This window comes from Nycticebus coucang, chromosome 5, assembly GCF_027406575.1.
Source record: "Nycticebus coucang isolate mNycCou1 chromosome 5, mNycCou1.pri, whole genome shotgun sequence".
NCBI lineage: Eukaryota > Metazoa > Chordata > Mammalia > Primates > Lorisidae > Nycticebus > Nycticebus coucang.
This window is the reverse complement of record NC_069784.1, coordinates 4,464,477-4,478,606: the sequence shown is the minus strand read 5'-3', so window position 1 is coordinate 4,478,606 and position 14,130 is coordinate 4,464,477. Positions and strand designations below refer to the sequence as shown.

General features: G+C 37.2%; 1 protein-coding gene across 4 annotated transcripts in view; it reads right to left on the bottom strand.

Moving 5' to 3' along the window:
- Positions 1 to 14,130, bottom strand: part of SRSF11 (serine and arginine rich splicing factor 11) — a 41,011-nt gene that overhangs the window by 20,017 nt on the left and 6,864 nt on the right. For 2 of the 4 annotated variants that reach the window (XM_053590334.1, XM_053590336.1), the window contains exons 2-3: positions 7,482 to 7,697; positions 659 to 792 (exon numbers count right to left, since the gene is read on the bottom strand). In XM_053590334.1, the coding sequence (XP_053446309.1) occupies positions 659 to 792; positions 7,482 to 7,675 (328 nt within the window). In that variant the 5' untranslated portion in view covers positions 7,676 to 7,697. Of the gene's footprint in view, positions 1 to 658; positions 793 to 7,481; positions 7,950 to 14,130 lie in introns of those variants that run through there. The other 2 variants (XM_053590333.1, XM_053590335.1) reach the window with 1 other exon arrangement.

The window sequence follows — 14,130 nt, the reverse complement described above, 5'->3', positions numbered from 1 at the left end:
TATAAAAATCACACACACAAATAACAGAGAGAAGAATTTATTATTTAGAGATTCTAGAAAATATAGCAAGAATGAACAAGAAAATCTGGCATAAAAACAAACACCCAGTGCCCATCTGGCACCTAAGCTATAAGAAATCTTGAACTTTCACAAAAACCAAAATTGTTGCAACCCTTGGTATACTGGTATTTAATGTGGGATTTTTTTTTTTTCAAGTTATCACTACAAGGAAGCATTAAGAAAATAAAACTAACCTAGTCATTTATTTAAAACAGAAATAACATCATGCACTGACTGGAAGGTTGCTGTTTAAGTGTATACATGGAGTGAACCATTCACCCTCAGGACTTTTTCATGAAACTCAACATTAAATTAACTAAGTATATATTCTTGGGGAGTTATAATTAGGGACAGTTTTAATGACACTTAGAAATGTTTTAAAAGAAAGCAAAAAAGGTAAAACGCTTTATAAAAATGCACCTTACTGCTAATTTTTAGAATTCAATCTGCAAGGAAAAATCACGGGCTGCAGTATAACAAGGGTTTCAGAATGTTAATAGCTTAGATTTTAACATGCTACTAATGCTCTCTCTACAGCTACCCTGAGGTAGATGGTCATCTTAGGATGCCCACATAGGTAGTTAAACAAAGCACAAACCTTCTGCATATGGTACGACTATCAAAGCTCTGTCAACGAATACAGTGTTTGTCAGATGCTGTGCCACAACTGCTGAGTCTGGATCATGGAACTTAACAAAGCAGACACGAGAGGACACTGGCAAAGGTGAATCGCTGAAAGTAACATGAAAGGAGAAAAAAAAGAATTATCAGCTAAAACACAAGTGTGTGAACCACAAACCAACATTTGTATTCCAAAAGTAAAACAGATAAAAATATATAATACATGCTGAAATAATGTAGCCAACTGCAGTATACTTAAAGAGCTATAAGCACTATTTAAATTTACAGTGAAATTAAAGTCACAGCTTGCAGAGAACACCAAAGTGACAGTATTTTATTCATAATACCTATAACAGCTATTTTAAAATATAGGTAACTGGTAATTTTAGCTTAGAAACATTCTGTTACAGCTAATTTCTCAGAGTAAAAAAGATAAAGAATTTTCAACTTCAGGGACAAAGGAATGTAACATTGGGGAGAAAGTACATCTATTTGCAATTAATAAATTTTCTTTAATTGTATAATAAACTGGTTCCATGCCCAGTCTTCTCTTACCTATGGCATTTAAGAACTCCCACGCCCTGTAAATAATTCACTAAGGTTTTCTGGTTTGGAGCACTTTCAGACAAAAGAAAAATTTTAACCACATATGGGAACAACACTCCACCCTCTAATGTTACTGTGCAAAATTAAAACAAGCAAAAAAACTACTTCCCTCAGCAAATAACTTCCTTAGGTAAAAGACAAATAAAATAAAAAGGCAAAGAATAGGTTTTTTGTTTTTTAAAGTATATAATGGTTCAAATTTTTGCCATGAAACTATCTGTGAAAGGAGGCAGGGATTACTCACCAACACACCACAAGTTATATGAAAAGCCAATGCCCTAGGGCAGAAGTCAATCATATCACTCCTGGTTATACATTAGAATCATCTGTGGTATAAAATTATCCAGGCTTGTCATGTGACATCAATTGCAGATGTCTGATGAAGCACTGAGCTCCCCCCTTCCAACTGTAACACTCTGACAATTTTAATATGTATCTTGAATAGAGAACCACCACTTTATTATAACAAGCAAATTACATCAGAGGACTCAATGCAAAAGGAAATCCTGCAATGTATTTTAATGCCATTTGAAGGGGCTTCACTGTTATACTTTTCTAATAAATGAGACATGCTCATGTGTACATAAGAATGCAGTTCCATCAGATACATTAAGTGTATTTCAGACACATTGTTGAAAAGAAAAAAATACTCTCAATTTGGGCACTAACAAGGAAACAATTTTTATCACAACTGATAACTAATATGAGGCTATATACAGCCTGAGAACTCTAACCCATTAGAACCTCTCATATGGTGCTTCCCCAAAGGAATCTCCCAAGTTAAGCACAGACCCTAATCTAGGTTCAAAGCAAAACTGGCAACATATCCACAAGGATTTTAGGCCACCTTGTTACAGAGGCTTACTTACTGTTACATGTTTTTGAAAGGATACTGTGCTCTTACTATGTTGCACTTAAGTCATGAAATGAAGGGTTTAGCAGTTCTTTAAGAGACAGGGTCTCCCTACCTTGTGGAGTACCCTGACCAAGCCTCCCTGCAGCTGAGACTCCAGCCAGTACTTTTGAAGTTCTAGTAAGCTGTGGCCCTTCACATTTCTTTTCTGACATCCATGCTTTTTACCACTAAAATTATAAAGCTTTTAATGTTGCTATCATCTCATGTTCTTAATGTATAATACTGTGTTAGCCTTGAAAATATTAGGCTTAAATTGTCAAAAACTGACCTCTACCAATTCAACACTGTCTATGTTTATCTGATTAAAAGAAACAACTTTCAAATATAAAAATACTTGTTAATGTATAATGAAGAGTTATTCAGAAAAAAAAAAAATCAGCCAAGTAATGCCCTACAAAGAATTGAACAGACATTTCTCAAAAGACATACAAATGGCCACCAGGTATAAGAAAAAAGGCTCAGCATCATTTATTATCAAGAAAAATGTAGATCAAAACTACAATGAGATGTCATCTTACACCCGTTAAAATGGTTTTTATCAACTAGACAGCCAATAAGGAATCCTGGCAAGGATATGAAGGGGAACCCTTGTACACTGTTGGTTGGATTGTAAATTAGTGCAACTACTATGGGGAATAGCATGGTGGTTCCTCATACAACTAAAAATAGAATTAACCTATGTCCCAGCAATCCCACTGCTGGGTATATACCCAAAGGATGAGAATTCTGTAGCCAGAAAAGATATTTGTACTTCCGTGTTTACTGCAGCATTATTCACAACAGCCAAGATAGGGAATCAACCTCAGTGTCCATCACCAGATGAATGGATAAAGAAATCACAGTTATCTATACACAATGGAATATTCTATAGCTACCAAAAAAAAAAAATGAAATCCCGCTATTTGAAGCAACATTGATGGAAATGGAGAAATGATGTTAAGTGAAATAAGCAAAGCACAGAAAGACAGATCTCACATGTTCTCACCCGAATGAAGAATATTGGATAGCACAAGAAGATGACTATAATCAATCAGCAATTAAGTTAGTATATACTCTAAAATAACTAAAAAAATGGAACTATGCTCCTAGCACAAAGAAATGTTAAATGCCTGAAGTGGTAAATAGCCCAATTACCCTGCTTTGATTAATTCACACTGTATATCTGCATTCAAACATCCCATGTACCATACAAAGATACAAAACTATTACAAGCTCATGATAATAATTTTTAAAGAAGGAAAGTACTGTCACAACGTATTCAGATTTCTGCTGTTCATCTAAAGCCCAGAGTCCTTTTATATGAGGGCCCCAATTCTTAGTAAGATCCTCATGCCCACTAAAGTATGAGAACTTCTGGTTGAGGTCCAATAACAGGTTTTCTATTCCCACTAAAATATCATGCCAATCACGAGCTGTTTTTTGTTTGTTTTTTAAGAGACAGTCTCACTTTGTCGCCCTTGGTAGAGTGCCGTAGTGTCACAGCTCACAGCACCTCCAACTCTTGGGCTTAGGCGATTCTCTTGCCTCAGCCTCCCGAGTAGCTGGGACTATAGGTGCCGACCACAATGCCCAGCTATTTTTGTTGTTGTTGCAGTTTGGCTAGGGCCAGATTTGAACTGCCACCCTTGGTATATGAGGCTGGCACCCTATTCACTGTGCCACAGGCACCATCCACTTTTTTTAAAAATTGAGACATAGTTTGTGGACCTCGGTAGAGTGCTGTGGCATCACAGCTCTCAGGAACCTCAAACTCTTAGGCTTAAGTGATTCTCTTGCCTCAGACTCCCATGTAGCTGGGACTATAGGTGCCTGCCATAAAGCAGGGCTTTTTTTTTTTTTTTAGCAGGCCCTGGCTGGGTTTGAACCCACCAGCCCTGGTGCACGTGGCCAGTGCCCTACCTATTGAGCTAGGGCGTGGAGAATTCTGAACAAAGGCAATGCTCACCTGAATAACTTGACTGATGACCTCATATACTCTTTTCTTTATTATGTAAAGAAATATACAGTAAGTTGTTTCATTCATTAAAATAAGTTTTATTTTTCTAAGGTGAAATAAATTCTTTTCCTTACCTAAGTTATTCATACTCACACAACCATTAAAGTATCCACCTGAGGTCACTGAAAAATTACTAACGAACTTAAATTTACTGCAGGTTACAGTAGCCTTCATGTAATTTTTGACAAGCTTCACTGAGATAATTACCTGATGAGCATTCCAGTTATAATCCTCACTTTGAAATCACACTGAAAGCAAACATGTGAATACCTTCTAAGTGTAAAAAATAATACAACGCACGAATTTCTTGGTCAAATCAACAAACTTCTGATGAAGTGATAAAGAAGAGTTACGTCAGGATTCAAATAATGATGATTCAAAAAACTTAAAAAGACACGAAACTCACAACAGACATGAAAACAATGCTAAATTTCCAATATGCATTTTTAGGAACAACCAGAATAAAAATAAGCATTTTTCATTTAAAAAGAGAATAGATGCTTTAAAATAGTTTAAGAAGGAGTTAGAATATTCCCTTTTGTGAAGACAGTATTTCTATCTCTGAGCAAAATGTAGGTTAGTGGTTTTTGGCTTAGAAGAATCAAGACATAGGTAAATTTAATAATGAAACAAGGCAAGAAACATTCTCGAGCAGGCTATCACCGAAATGTGTGGTATTAATTTCAGAAAGTATATCCCCAAATAAGCATGCTGAACTGAAATTAAGAGTTTCAGTAAGTAGTGTGGGGTGGGGTTCAGTCATCAATGTATTTTAAAAAATGTCCTTTAGGTGATATTGATTAACTCAGAAACCTCATACTGTGCAAGACAGAAGTTAAACTTGGTCAACTGGTCACAGATGATACACAGAAAGACAAAATAGTCTAAAGTAAGATAGAGAAGACAAGGAACATAATTTTTATAACACAAAAACAAAAATAAGACAATGTCACATTTTTATACAGGGTGGCTACAGGGAAGGTTTCTATGATCATGAAGGTGACATTTAAGAAAGACAGGCAGCAAACATGTCTTGGGCATATCTAAGGGAAAAAGTCAGGCAGTTCACAAATGACTGCCTTCTTGGAGGACAATGCAGGACTGGTTCCAGGACTCTGCTGGTAAAATCCATGGATGCTCAAAAACCTTATATAAAATGGTAGAGTACTGGCATATAACCTATGCACAGAACCCTGGCATACTTTAAATCATTCCTAGATTACTTATAATACACTAACACAATGTAAATGCTAAGAAAATAGTTGTTATATTGTCTTGTTTAGGGGATAATGATAGCAAAGTCCATAAAATACTCAGTACAGATCTTTTCCCATTTTCGATACTTTCAATCCTGTCAGTAGAAGCAAAACCTCCAGATGTAGAGGGGTGACTGTATATATAACAATCACAAAAAAATCTAGAGACTATTGTGTTTACAAAAGATAGAATTTTATGTAATCTGAGCCATTCACTTTTATGAGTAGGAGGGAAGGATGAACTCTTTTGTTGGACCACTTGGGAATCCATAGCACATATCCCTGGCAACATTCCAATATATCAACATTGAAAATTCTAGTGAGCTTATAACAATCGTCAAGAAAGTATTCCCAACATGTGCAGATCAGATCAGCTTACTGGAGCTTAAAAAGAACAAAAAACCCAAACCTACACCAAATAAATAAAAGTAACTAATATACAGGACTGTTCAAACGTAGAAGGCCACTAAAAGTATAAAAGCATTTACTATTTCATAATCTTGTATATTTTCAAAGACAAAATAATCTTGTATGTGGGAACATGAACAAAGGAGCCAAAGAGTAAATTGACTACACCTCTCTTTGCTATGGTTTTACAAATGAACAGAACAGTATCTTCTGAGAATAAATAGTATTTTAAAGTCAGCAACAATAACAAAATTCTTAGTGGGAGACTGGTGAGATTTATATCTTACCTAAATCAAATAACCTCAAATATCCCGGTAATTAAACGATTACAATCATCAAATATATTCCTCTCATTTTCTGAGGGTTTACTGTTTATTAATTTTACAAACTTTAAACAATAAATTATGAGAAAACTGAGTAAAACAGCTATTTCCGTAGTTTATATTACAAAAGCTGTTTGTCCTTCATTACCAAAGCAAGTTTCTCTTCAAAATAATAAAAAATAAATGTTTGTTCTCAGAATTCTACATGTCATGAAAATTATAATTGAATCCTTCCTTCAATGTACACTTCCCTTAGAATTTGTGACAACATACCAATATGAAAACACCAATAACCATGTGAAACTATTTTAAGTACAAAGTGATGAAATATGTTAATGCTTCACAAATACTTAATTATGATAAACTTTTATTGATTTTATTGAGCAGAAATGTACAAAGTGATTTATTAGTGATTACATGCACCACAAAAGTAGATTCTCTGAGGATTCTAATTTTCCGCTTAGTTCTTAAATGACATCATTGTCACTTTTCTATCAATAAGTCTTCCAAAGAGCACACGATTATTTATTATTCCAAATGTTTAATATTTAATGTCTTCTTTAAATTATTTCTTCTTTCTAATTATCCTACTCATTTAATACTTTTGTGATGGAAAATAATTTTCAAAATGAGACAAAAGGATAAAAACAAGTCACATACTGATTCAAATCTGAACATTTGCAATTATTAAATACAACAAATTATAATTCCTCCTCGAATAATTAAAAAATTCCTTCTCACGAAGAGTAAAATATCACAGATCTGTAAACAAAGAAAAATCCTTGGTTTCATGTGTAATCTATTTCTGATAAAAAAATTAAGTATTCGGCCTGACTGAATTCAGACTCACTTAACAGCAATTGTTGCTGTTAGCAATAAGTGAACAGTCTCACCACCAAATGAACACAGGTAAAATTAATTTTGTGAACTTACAAGAATGTACAGAAAATAAACACTCAGTGTTTTTTTTTAAAAAGGATTTAACCTGTGCATGAAACACACAAGAAGCGCAGTTTGTTTTGTTTTGAGTGCCTAAAGGGAAACGACCACGTTGACACAATTTAAGAAGGGAAAAATCCCTACATTAAGAGCCCGTGTTTCTCAATTTCAAAAAGCCCTGGGCCTTGCCTTGGCAGTTTTTGCGTACATCTAAACCAGAGTCTTTCGCGGGTAAATGCACAGCCACCGCCGACTAAGCAGCCTGGCCCGCGAGGGCAGCGAGTGGGGCCTAGGGAGGGCGGCGCAGGCCCGCAGGCTGGGGCGCTAGCGAAACGGCGATGGTGGACGATACTCACTCCGGCGGGAAGAGGCGCAGTTCGTCGATCTTGCCTAGGAAACCGAAGAGAGTCCGCATCTGCTCAGAGCTAGCGCTCGGGGAGACATTAGTCACCTGGATTACCTCGGTGCCGCCGCCTCCGCCGCCTCCGCCGCCCGGCCCGCCGCTGGGGCCCGGGCCCGCAGTGCTGGGGACGACGGTAGTGTTGCTCATGGCGCCGCTCGCGGTCTCGCTCCTGCTTTAACACATCAAACACACAACAAACAGTGAGAGGGAGGGGGAAGAGGAACCCGTCTGCGGGAGAGGAAAGGAGGGTGTCCGAAGCTACAGCCGCCGCCGCCGCCGCTGCCGCCGCCGCCGTTTCTCCGCCCCGCCACACGCCGGGGGGAAGGGAGGAGAGAATGCGAGTTCGAGACCACTAGAAAACAAACGGCCGCCCCCGCCGGGCCGCCAACCACCGCGCTCGCGGGCCAGACCCCCACAATGCCTCGCGGCGAAGGGCGCGTCACCGTCGGCTCCGCCCTGCGCAGGCGCGGCAAGGCTCGCTAGCAGCCAGAGGAACGCTAAAGACACGGCGGCGTGGTGCAAGGTGTCAGCTGTCTTCACCCATCCGGTTTTCCCTTCTTTCTTAATTTCTTTTCTTTTCTTTCTTTCTTTCTTTTTTTTTTTTTTGCGGAGAGAAGTGGAAGGCATTAACTTTTTCTTTTTTTAAAGCAAGTATTCAATCCCCTGCAAAAAAATACAGTTTAGCAACTATTCTTACTAGTTAATAACTAGCCCATGATTTTTGCTTTATACACGATAATCATCCATACATCTGTCCAGTTAACTAAATTATATTTCCGCCCTAGCTCCCAACATTTTCTCTCACCACTATTAAATTTCCTAGAACCTTCACTGTACATAAAATTTGGAAACAGTAAATTTGCAATGAATTTGCTTTGTCACTAAAACCTTCAGAAAGATTTTTATGGTTACACTCCTGTTTTGTACGTTAATTTTGTCACAAAAGCTGACTTTTTAGAAGTATATTTATAGTACTTAAATATATTCAAGTCCACGATCTGCAATTTCTGAAGAAAACTTTGCTTCAATGCATATTGTTTAAAATAATTTTGAAGCTTTTGACTATAAAAAAAACTTTGCTTTAGTTTTTAACCCCATTTGAACTATTCTCTCAATTGTATCTTGAATTATACAGTGACTTGCAGTTGCCCAATATGCCAAAAATATCATTCCTCTGTGCTTTGATAGAAATTATAAATGACCTCTCTCATTTTATCAAACTGCCATCTTCTGTTAAGCCTTCCTTTCCTCACTGCTTTTGCAAGCAGAGTTAAGGCTTCCTCTTCTCTGATCTATAACAAGGAATAGATATATTTATTACTGACATACAAGTTGTAAACTTCTTGGGTTGGTTCAGAACCTAGTACAACGTCTGTCACAAAATCAGTGCCCAATAACTGTGATGATCACATGCAACAGTACACCTTAAGGACAATGTCACTTTATTCCAAATAATTTTCTTGACTCGATATTTTTGAAGGCTAAAACCTAAAGCTTTGCCAAGTATCTACACTACTGAATACCTCTTGGCATAGTCCAGTCAAGAGTGCAATCCGAGAGAGATAAGAGCACGGGTTTAGTGAGATCTGAATATGGAGGCAACTGGTTAGGCTAGTTCTCATACAAGGATGGGTTGATTGAATGTGAACTGTACCAAAACACAAATTAATGGCCTTCCTAGAAACCAATTTATTAGAATTAGCCAGAGGCAAGACTTTTCAGATTTTAAAGAAAAGCATACAGTCAGCCTTCAATTGTGGGGAATCGGTTCCCCAACCCTCAGTCATCTCGCAGAAATATCCAAAAATTAAGGATGCTTGTTTGTTATATAAATGGTGGACAGCAGTTGGCCAACCTATCCCTGGTTTCCACATACATGGATTAAAAATATTTGGAAGAAAGTGGAGGGTCTGAACATACTCTTTCTTTCTTGTTACTATTATCTGAACAATACAGTATAACAACTATTTACACAAACAGCATTTACATTGTATTAAGTTATTGTAATTTGGCTCTGCGCCCATAACACAGTGGTTACGGCACCAGGCACATGCACTGAGGCTGGCGGGTTTGAACCCGGCTGGGCCTGCTAAACAACAATGACAACTGGAACCAAAAAACAGCTGGCGCCTGTAGTCCCAGCTACTCAGGAGGCTGAGGCAAGAGAATCGCTTTAGCCCAAGAGTTTGAGGTTGCTGTGAGCTGTGACGCCACGGCACTCTACCGAGGGCAACGTAGTGAGACTCTGTCTCAAAAAAAAAAAAAGTTACTGTGATTTGTAATTTAGAGATATTTTAAAGTATATGAGAGAATATGCACACATTACATTTTATGTAAAGAACTTGCACGTCTGGGGACCTTGGTATCTACCGACGTCCAGGAACCAATCCCCCAGGAATATGCCTATGGACAATCGTATTTACGTATATCCTAAGCCTAACCGCTCCTACACTTTAAAACATCTCTGGATTACTTATACAGGTTGAGAATCTCTTATTGAAAATGCTTAGAAACAAAAGTGTTTCAGATTTCGAATTTCTTCAGATTATGAAATATCTATATCGTACAGGATTTGTGGGTTCAAAATCTTTAATCTAAAAATGTGAAATCTGAAAAGCCCCAATGAGCATTTACTTTGAGTATCACATTTAGGTGCTCAAAAGTCTCAGATTTTAGAGCACTTAAGGTTTCTAGATTAGGAACACTCAGCCTATAATACCTAATGTAATGTAAATGCTATATAAATAGCTATACTGTTTTATTAAATTTGTATTATTTTTATTGCTGTACTTTATTTAAAATTTTTTTCAAACACTTTTGATAGGAGTTAAATCCAAGGATGCAGATATGGAGGTCAACTTATATATGAGCTGCCTGGAATTCACTGCACGTCACTCATAAATGAGTACTGTGAATACAAAGATTGGTGATTTATTTTCTCATTTTGAATCAGATGTATAGAACTGCCATTAAACATTCTTAACTGTTCAGTATTTATCATCCATGCCTATTGCATGCCAAGCATGCTCCAATGTTCAACAATACAGGGAAAAACAACATAAAGGAAGGGTTCATCTGGTTTCTTTTTTTCTCAAGTGTTATCTGTTTATTCTCCGTGTTGGGTACACAGAATCTTTTTATATTATTCTACACTTTATTTCTGTATATTTGACATATTTCATAATTAAAATTATGAATTCAAACAAAAGAAAAAGATAGTTCTGTGATAAAATCCTTTAAACCAGAAGCCAAATTTATGTATCATAACTTCCTGAACATATAAAAAAAATGCTTTATGTGGAGAAACAAAGTGGAAAACTAACTTTATTTAAACAAAGAGGATTTTAAATATTTTATTTTCAAATTATCTAGCAGCTAAAAAAATACTGAACTTAAAAGTCAGAAGAGTGGCTTATAATATTAGCCCTGCTATGAAGCATGTGATTCAAGGAAATCTCACTTCACTTCTCAGAACCTATCTCAGTTTCCTCATCAGTCAAATGAAGATCCTTACATGTCCAATAAATAGATGAAATAATTAACTACCTTACATTTTGTCTGTTTCCCATAGAAAAAGAATATTTACCTAAAGGCAAATAACTAATATATCAAAGCAATTAACAAATACAGCCAAACTATACTAGTTTTAAATCAATTCATATTTATTTAGGCTCTCATTGAACAAGACTTTATCATGACTGCCTCATTCACTCTATCTCCAATTATCTTAAGGGGCAGTAGAAAACTTCACAACTTTCTTCAAATATTATGTACCTATATTCCAAGGATTTTCTAACTGTTAGAAATAGAGCATGGAAACGGAAGTCAATGTCTCTCATCTCATAAAACTTCAGGTCTAGTATGGCGAACTCTCAAAAAACAAAGCAAAGATGTCAGGAGTAATGTGTGGTGATGAAATAAAGCAGGACAGGAGCTGGGGGAGAAGGTGGTAGTTAAAGAAGGAAGCAAGCCATTTGAATTTCTGGGAAAAAAGCATGCCATACAGGGGAAATAACAAATCAGAAAGGCCCTAAGGATAATAACAAGTTTGAAGCTTGTAAAGTAAGAAGACCATTCTCTGTTGTATTTCAGAGAATTATAAAGAAATCCTGTCATGTGGAAAGTGAAGTGAAGTATGCACAGAGAAGGGTCACTTAGCTCATCTCTGGAAGTGGTTAGGGAAGGCTTCCAGTTATACTTGAATGATAGAGATTACCATTTTTACTAAGAGTTAGTGAAATTTCTAATTCACAGCAAAAAATAACCTGTCATTTTGGCTACAGAGTAATATTATGGGAAAAGTACATGGTTTCAGACAGGCTTTCACAACACAGAATGTGAAGGTAATGCTTTACCTTCAAATCCTCAAAACACCACCAATCCTCTTAGTCATAACGAACAAGGTCTAGTTCTTCCCAGTCTCAAGCTTCTAAAGAGATCTGTGTACTCAGAAGTTCTTCAGATAGAAGAGAATAGACACAGGTAGGCACAATCACTACTTGCTGGATACCATGTTCCCAGGTGAATAAATTAAGACACTTTTGTCTTTATAGCCACTTTTGTTCATACTAATGGAAAAGACAGTGGAGTACTTCCAAATGACACAATTTTGCAAATCTGCACAAGCAACAGGCCTTTAATCAAATTGGTTTTTAAAAAGACCCCCCGTCCAAGCGCAAGCAAATAAACTTTTTGAAGACAGGGAAGGTAATTATTAATCTTTGTTCTAACAGTATTATACTGCAACAAAGCCAGTATTTGACAAAAATTAAATGAGTATCATCAATGTTCTAGACACATTTTACAAATGTCTCGTATGACCTCTGCCCACACTGTAAGGCGGGTGGCTTAAGTAAATATGCATACAGTAAAATCTTTGTGAATGAAGACAGCCATGTATTTGCTAGATTTAGAGGGAAATTTGGTTGCAGTAAACTTACAAAGTATTTGGCTGTAATTTTTTTTCCCCTGTAGCTAGATAGCAATATGAAAAACATAAGGAAGGCCAGGAGTGGTGCCTCAAGCCTTGATCCCAGCACTTTGGAGGATCACTTGAGGCCAGGAGTTCAAGACCAATCTGGGCAACATAGTAAGACTGTCTCCCTAAAAAATTAAAAAAAAAAAAAAAAAAAAATCAGCTGGGCCTGGTGGTGTTTGTCTGTAGTCCTAAGTAACTGAGAGGTTGAAGTGGGAGGATCACTTGAGCCCAGGAGTTCAAGGTGGGGCCACTGTACTCCAGCCCAGCTAACAGAATTCAACCCAGTACCTTAAAAAAAAAAGAGAGAGAGAAACAGAAAAACCGAGGAAATAAATTGCTGCTTACAAATCCAGAACTAAAAAAAAACTTATCTGCAGATATATTTCACTTTTCAATTCTGTTTAGTTATACTTTTACCTCTAATTCTATAAACTTAGATAATTCTATAAACACTAACATCCATGCAAGTCCCAGGCTTCCCTTTCTTCTTCCTCATCTAAATGAAAGGGAGACGATAGAGGATGAACTAGCATTAGAGAAACGACAGACAGGTGGATGCACACAGGCACACGCATGCTCACCAGGACAGGAAATAAGTCTATTGGAAGTTTATTTACAAATACAGTAAGGCTGACACCCAAGGAACCATTACAAACCAGTCAACATATACAGAACTGGTCAAATGAGGAACTAGGCCTATTGTACTGATACGTACATGTGGTTCATGTCTGGTCTACGAAAATTAGGTCTGCTTAAGGAGGTGGTCAATTTAGGGAGATGATCAACCATGAAGGTTCTACTATACTTGTTTCATATGGTTGAATCTGTATTGTCCACCGACAATAGGAATTCTATATTTGCTTTTATTTTATTTTTTTATTTTTTGTAGAGACAGAGTCTCACTTGGTAGAGTGCCGTGGCCTCACACAGCTCACAGCAACCTCCAACTCCTGGGCTTAAGCGATTCTCTTGCCTCAGCCTCCCGAGCAGCTGGGACCACAGGCGCCCGCCACAACGGCCGGCCATTTTTTTGGTTTTGCAGTTTGGCCGGGCCGGGCTCGAACCCGCCACCCTCGGTATATGGGGCTGGCGCCTTACCGACTGAGCCACAGGCGCCGCCTCTATATTTGCTTTTAAATTGACAAGTAGAGTCCATGAACATCCTGAAACTGTAGGCAAAAAATCTGTTATGTGCCCATTTTTCAGTTTTGTTTTTATGATTAACATGGAAGCAGCAGTGGTCTGAGCATTATGTTGTTGCCTGCATCCAGGTGTACAGCCTTCTCAGCTGGAGTGCATATGGATCACTTGGCGAAATTACAGTTTATCTGTACAGATGTGCTTGTCTTTTTGACTGAATCAGACCAAAAGAAACATTTGGCTGTGGAAGTTCCACACAGAGACTTTTCAATACCACCTTTAGGTTATACAAGATTCTTTTGGAGTCTCAATTGAGAAAAGGCCATTGGAAGAAATGCTTCACAATCTTTAAACAAAACAAAACAAAACAAGAATCCAACAGAAAAACATCTGGTAGAAACTATTTAAGTAAACAGTTTCCAGAATTTTAAAATTAGTTTTTCTTAATGAAGGAATTACACATTTGCACCATTTAACCTTTAAC